At 37.2% G+C, this 6,879-nt stretch overlaps 1 protein-coding gene across 3 annotated transcripts in view; it reads right to left on the reverse strand.

Annotated features, from left to right (window-relative positions):
* The window catches only part of EMCN (endomucin), a 135,253-nt gene extending 128,592 nt beyond the window's left edge, over window positions 1–6,661 (reverse strand). For 2 of the 3 annotated variants that reach the window (XM_032333003.1, XM_032333002.1), the window contains exon 1: window positions 6,390–6,661. In XM_032333003.1, the coding sequence (XP_032188894.1) occupies window positions 6,390–6,459 (70 nt within the window). In that variant the 5' untranslated portion in view covers window positions 6,460–6,661. Of the gene's footprint in view, window positions 1–616; window positions 710–6,389 lie in introns of all 3 variants that reach the window. The other variant, XM_032333004.1, reaches the window with a different exon arrangement.
* Window positions 6,662–6,879: the final 218 nt, after the last annotated feature.

A 6,879-nucleotide genomic window follows, 5' to 3' on the forward strand; every position in this document is an offset into this window, starting at 1 on the left:
CATTTTTGGCTATCAACCTCACAATTTAGTTCATTACTGACTCTATACAAATAAGCAAATGATTGGCTTAGGACAGGGTCTGCTTAGAACATGATTGAATGTATTCAACAAAAGGTTGATAAAACTTCTCATTTGTTCGTTTTTTAAATGAAGAGGAAGAAAGGTAGTGAATAATAATTAGAGTATCAGAGGGGTGCCTGGGTGGCTTAGTGGATTAAAGCCTCTGTCTTCAGCTCAGGTCATGATCTCAGGATCCTGGAATGGAGCACCGCATAGGGCTCTCTGCTCGGCAAGGAACCTGCTTCCCCCTCTCTCTCTGCCTGCCTCTCCGCCTACTTGTGATCTCGGTCTGTCAAATAAATAAATAAAATCTAAAAAAAATAATAATAATTGGAGTATCAGAGAAATGGTGATGATCTATATCTTGGTATATATTGTCATTCAAACCAAAAGGTTCTCATTAAGAAAAATAATAAATTCTGGATTTCCTCAGAAAGCAGAGCCTGAGACAAAGGTTTGTGGGCAGACAGTCTATAAATGAGTGAAGTCAAGGAAAAGCTTAGAGGACTAAGGCGGTGAAATGGATCAGGAATAGAGGAGAAAAACATTCACTCACTGGCTCCATCCCCCCTCTTGGCATGACTGGTCTCATAGAGGGCTACTGCTCCTGCTCTTCCAGTTCAGACATACATCAATGCCAACAGGGGCTCTGCAAGTGACACATGCCTTGTTGTCAGAATAACAGCAAACAGGAAAGCAAAAGATACAAGTTCACATGAGGTTACACATGTGCATAGCAGGTTGCCATAGCAATGGCTGGAGTAAGCACAGCCAGAGAGGGTACAGGGAAAGACACAACAGGTATCTAATACTTATACAAGGGCTGCTTCTATTTAGAGACTAGTTACGAATATCTCTGCTAATATTTCTAAAAGACACAAAACTTCTATTTAAGTTGAGAAAACGATTTTTCTTTTCTTTTTTTAAAATGATTTTTCTTATGGTTTTCCCAAATTCAGGACCCATATAGTGGCCTTTCTAGATGTAATTAACATCACTAATGTTTTTCACATGGATGCTGATGTGTCTGCAACAGCACAAAGAGGGTCTTGTTTGCTAACTGAAAGAGTTTCTTTTAACACCCAACAGGCATTATTATCCTACCCTGATAGAGCTATAATGACCCATAGGAATTCAGTAACAGGAAAGGAGGCACTTACTAACAGGAATTGAAAGTCCCTTAGAGTACATTCCTGCTTTGACATTCAGTGTTTAGAAATGTACATCTCGAATTGTTCTCAAAGATGAAGAGGAAGTTGGAAAGAGATGACAAAAAAAAAAAAAGGCATAGAGATTTCTTGAATTAGATAATTATTCACAAGTTAAAATTGTTAAAATTTGTTAAAGTTAAAAGCTTGAAATGTACCTTTATCAATGAAAATGAGAGAACGGGCAATGATCCAGTAAAATAAAAGCTTTCTGAAACCCTCAAATGTGCATCATTTTTTTTCCCTCAGTTATCTGAATAATTAAAATTAGCAAGATAAAATCGCCAGAGAACTTTCTGGTGACAGCTATTACGAGTCTTTTGAGAACAGGAATTCTAGAATGAAATTACATCTACTTTTAAGCAGAGACTATTAAAAAAATGAGTTGTGGAAAAAAATGAATGCTAAACGAATGGTTTGGGGACTAAACACTTTCCCATTGGATTTGTTTGCATACTGGTTCATTCTTCTCACAACAGATCACTTATTTTAGGTAAGATTTTCTGATAGTGATGAAGCTAAACAGAAGTAATAAGTAAAATGATCTGCTCTAGAGCAACTCATATGCGATCTAAAATAACACATCAATTAAGGATGTGTGGTATTTATTTAACTTTCTTAAACTTCCTTTTTTGTGAACTTCGTTTTTTAAAAAAGCCATTTTGTATTTTTAAGAAGTTGGTTGAGCATAAATTTTCTCCTTGAATATTTCTAACTATAAGAAGATATTATGTAAATTATTTTATATCCCAAAAGGAAAGGTAGAGCCTGTTCTTTTTAGATATTCTTTCCCCAAAAATCATAGTCAGAGCAGTTTGAATCTCCAGATTTTTTGTCGATTACTGTCACCTGGTACTAGATTGTCCATCTATACCTATCACCTTCTCCTCTGGCTAGACTTTGGGAATTGGCTTACCTTTGATAAGAAGCCCCTTTCTTTGTATTTGGTGCCCATTTTCATAGCCAGGGATCAAAGTAATCCACAACTTGTATCCATGTTCTATGCTATGTGTTATATGTGTCCATAATCTTTTCACAAGGACAAGGTAGTAAACTGGTAAGTGATTGTCATTGGAAGAAATTAAAAATGAAAGAAAATAAAGGCAATTGTATCATTAATCTAAGTGTTCATTCAGCTATGCCCTTATTATATGTTTAAAACTGTTACTGCACAGGAGTGCCTGGGTGGCTCAGTGTGTTAAACATCTGCCTTTGGCTCTAGTCATTGTCTCAGGGTCCTGGGATCAAGTCCCACATCCTGTCTCTGTTCAGCAGGGAGCCTGCTTCCCCCTTCTCCACTGCTTGCCTCTCCCCTTGCTTATGTTCTCTCTCTCTGTCAAATAGATAAATAAAATCTTTAAAAAAAAGAACTATTATTGGACAAACTACATATGGTAATATATATGGTCCCTACTTTCAAGGTGCTTATAGTCTGATAGAGGAAATAAGATATGCCTACACATAATTATGACAGAATTAAAAAACAAGTACCATAAGGGAGTTAGAAATATGAGTAGTTGGTGAGAAATAAATTGTCTTTCTATGTTATTAATTCTACAAAAAACAGGACTAAGAACTCCTGGGATTCAAGAGTAAAGAAAACTCACCCCCTCATCCAGCTACAGGGGGATTCCAACTACCCATGGATTTTAATTTACATTGTGCATTTCTATTTAAATATCTTACTGGGATTTCAAACTCAGCATGTCCAAAGTCAAATACATGAATTTTCTCCTTAAACTGTCTCTACCTCTCTTTCCCTCCCTCTCTTCCCAAACCATTTCCCGACTCCTAGTATTCAGATAATCCTTTCTGTACATCACAGTCACTTTCTCCCTCATTGTTGGTCAAGAATATGTCAAATCACTAACTATCTACTTCCTTTAGTGCTTCTCCAGATCCTTCTTTTTATTTTATTGATAGGCTTTCAAACTTAGAATAACATTTGCTCTATTTTCTTTATCTTTTGTCTCTCTTGACTACAATAGTCTAATTTATATTCTGTTGACAGATAAATCTTCCCAATTTATATCCCTGATCATGTAACTCTCACATTTAAACGTATTTAGAGGCTCTAAACTAAACAACTATTCAATTTTAACTATTTACTATTAACTAGTCAATAGCTCTTATCCTGGTAGTCAGTATATATCTTGAGGCTCTATTTCCAACCTTATTTTCCAAAACTTAACCTATGTCCAATCTTTGACCTTTTTACATGTGTACTTTAGAATATCCTCTGGTTTTCATGTTCCTACTCAAGAAATTTCATCAATTTAAAATCTGTTTTTCAAATTTCAAAGTTTATCACAATTTCCACTTTTATATGAAGCCTTTACTGATATCCCACACTGAAAACTAAGCTCTGGACCGTTCTTTATTTACCACTTAAGACTTACAATATAATCAAACTTATAGTTACTTGACTCCTCCTCTCTCCCTCATTTCAAGGGTCATGGCCACGTCTTACTGATCTCTATAAATCTATAGCATTTAGCAAAATGTCTGTCTCACAATCTTTACGATCCATTTTTTCCCCATGAAACTGAATGCTCAATCCCTAACAAATGAATTTCTCCAAGCAATGATTCTTCAGATATCAATAAAATGATGTTTGTTCCTGTTTGCAAATGCCTAATACATTTTAATCTCTCCTAAATTAGTGTAAAATTCAAAAAACGAATGGTGCTGGGAGAGTACATTGTTTCCTGGGCCTCCTTCCTCTTGGAATCCCTCTTCATTTAACTTCTCTTGGTCCTGACAGCCAAAGGCTCTTCCATCTAGGCCTATAAGCCAGAGGGGTTTAAAAGCCACAGGAGGAGGGGCTGTTCAGTTTTAAATACAATTCAGAAAACCTTGGGAAAGAATGACAATTCTTTTTCAGGAACCTTCCCTGCATATTTCAACAGAAGAGCTTTCCAAATTGGAGATGGTAAAATACTATACCACCAACCAAGTAATAGAAGGTCACTGGCTAGCATGTAAAAAGATTCACTTGATTTTCACAAAGAGCAAAAAAGACTACATTGTATGTATTTAAATCTGTGACTGACAAAAATGTCAGAAGGAAAAAGAAAAGTAGTCAATTTCTCTAAAATATCATTATTTAGGAATAAATTGCTATGGAAAGAAGCATGGATATTCTTGACAACTTGTGAATTTATGGCCAAGAAATTGTCTCCCTCCTCATCCCTAATAATCAACCCTGCTGAGGAAATATGGTAAGCATTCTAAGTTTGGGCAAGGTACAAAGCTTTAAAATCAATGTGTTTCCGGTATAGGGGGTTAGGGAAAGAACTTAATAAATCAGCTTAGGAAATGCTTCATTTCCTGTGCCCTGTCTGGGAAGGGAAACATAAAACCAAACCGGCAGAGCCAGGTGTGACAAAGCATACACCTGGATGGAAAATCTCTTCCAGCTCCTTCCAAGCACCACTCAGATGGTCAGTTTATGCTCTTGTGCTAGAACTTCCTTTTCTAAGACAAATAGAGTCGTTTTTGCAGACATGCTCTTTAAGTTAACAAATAGGGTTGTTGGCAAAGGTTAAGGAGATAGTCATGATGTAATTATTATCTCTGCTCAAAAGAGAAATTATCCTACTTGCGCTAACTGTTCCTTAGAAAGAAGACACTATTAACAGGCTGGGCTTATTACCAGTGAGGTAGAAGAGCTGGAGTGGTAAGTAGCCTAAGCCAGACTTCCAAATTTATATTGACCTGACACCTGTTTGTGAGCAGAGTTTTTCATGGCATCAGGATTTCCCTTGCATACTGAAGAGTTATTTACATGCTTATGCACTGATTTCTGTGGCCCTTCATACTCTTTATTTTAAAATATCAGAGGCTTGGTAACTCTTCTAAGTTAGAATTTCTGGTCTTTAGACCTGTGGCAACTTAACTCTGGAAATGCCAAGATGCGTGATAAGTAATCATACATGATTTTGAAATGTTTGGGAATGTATCCTAAATTTATATATGTATTTTGGGAAATTAATGACAAAGATTGTTGAAAGACTGTGTCTAATTTTTCCTACACTATTATTCTAAGTTAGAATTTTTGTAGGAAGCAAACTTTTGAAAAGAGCACACATAAAATGAAATTGAACTGATTGTTTCCCAGGGCCCCTCAGAATCAATATTTCCCAACTGTGTTCTTTTATGATAGATGGTACTTTGGCTTTCACACTTGCCAAATCTGTCTTGTATTAGAATTACATATTTGTTTTTCCCCAATAGTACATTTACCACTGTTGGTAAGGACAATCATTGGTAAGGACATCATTGGTAATCTTAATCATTTATGTATTCTTTGCACTGGTAAATACTAGGATCCTAATAAATATTCATCAAATTTAATTGCTTACAGAGAATCTCTCAGAAGGGGCTACAGTAATATGTAATAATTTCTTGCAAGTGGTCATTAATATAGTCAGAGCTTATAGTGGTTCATATATATCTTTATTACCAAATTTCTGAAATTGTGGTCCATCTACAAATTTCTGAAATGTTGTGCAAAATGTTGTGTGTATATGTGTAGGTATGCTCTTATTTCCGGAGCAAATGTTATCAACTTTAATCAAATGACTCCCCTCTTAACCCGTCCTGCCCCCTCGAGATATTAATATTCACTTCCCCAGGCAGCTTGATCCAATCTCACCATTTATCAGAACCAAAAGATAGTTGGGACAAATATAGGCCAACATCTGCAATGCAGTATTTCTGATTACAGCCTTTCACCCATACGTGACAATCTTGTTATTTCTAGGCTTAATGCCTGAGAGGAACATTTTTGAGAAACAGTACATTTGTAACCAGCATTTTACCCCCAGATTTTTATTCTTCAAAAATGCTGTCATGCATTCTCAGTACCTTTATGGTGCCATCAAATAAATACACAGCAAGGCCACTGCACCAGCAAGCATTTCCTTCCCGTGCAAACAAATATCCTCTCCGTGGAGCCTTCTCCACGCACTCCAGGTCAATCAATACCCATGCATCCGACACAGCAAAGGAATTGCTGCATCCAAGTTTCAGGGGAAGGTCCCTGAAGGTCAACTGAGGCTGAGTCCCCTCCCAGTGATTTCTGATCCACCCTGTCAGAGGAATAAGAGAAAACGGTACCTGTGTTGTTGTTACTGCTACAAAGACTGGGCAGAAGAAGACAAAGGATGGTCACTTGAATGAGTTTCATGGTGCTCGTGGATCGTCTTGTGGATCGTCTCAGTGGCGCTTTTCTCCAGAGTCAGACAGGGACAACTCCCTTCCAGCCTGGCAGGGCCTTATTAGCAAATGGAAAAGGTGCGCGGAGTGTGAGCAGCCACTGCCCATTCCCACTTATTTCGGGGGCTCTGATAAAGAACGGGAGGAAATACACACACTCCCTTTGGGAGTTCAGCAGAGAGGAGATTTATTGTTTCAGTGCCTTACAGGAACTTTTTTTTTCTCTTCCTTTGGCAGCCACTTGTGTTTTTGTTACTCCATTATTTTGTTCTTCTTCAACAAAAAGGTCAGGGCGGGTTCTGAACAGAAACAGATCTTTCTTGAGAATGGATCATACAGCTTTCTAACTTTTGTTTTGAAAGTGTGCTTCGGAGTGGTTATAAAAAGAGCC

Source organism: Mustela erminea, chromosome 2 (genome assembly GCF_009829155.1).
Source record: "Mustela erminea isolate mMusErm1 chromosome 2, mMusErm1.Pri, whole genome shotgun sequence".
Classification (NCBI taxonomy): domain Eukaryota; kingdom Metazoa; phylum Chordata; class Mammalia; order Carnivora; family Mustelidae; genus Mustela; species Mustela erminea.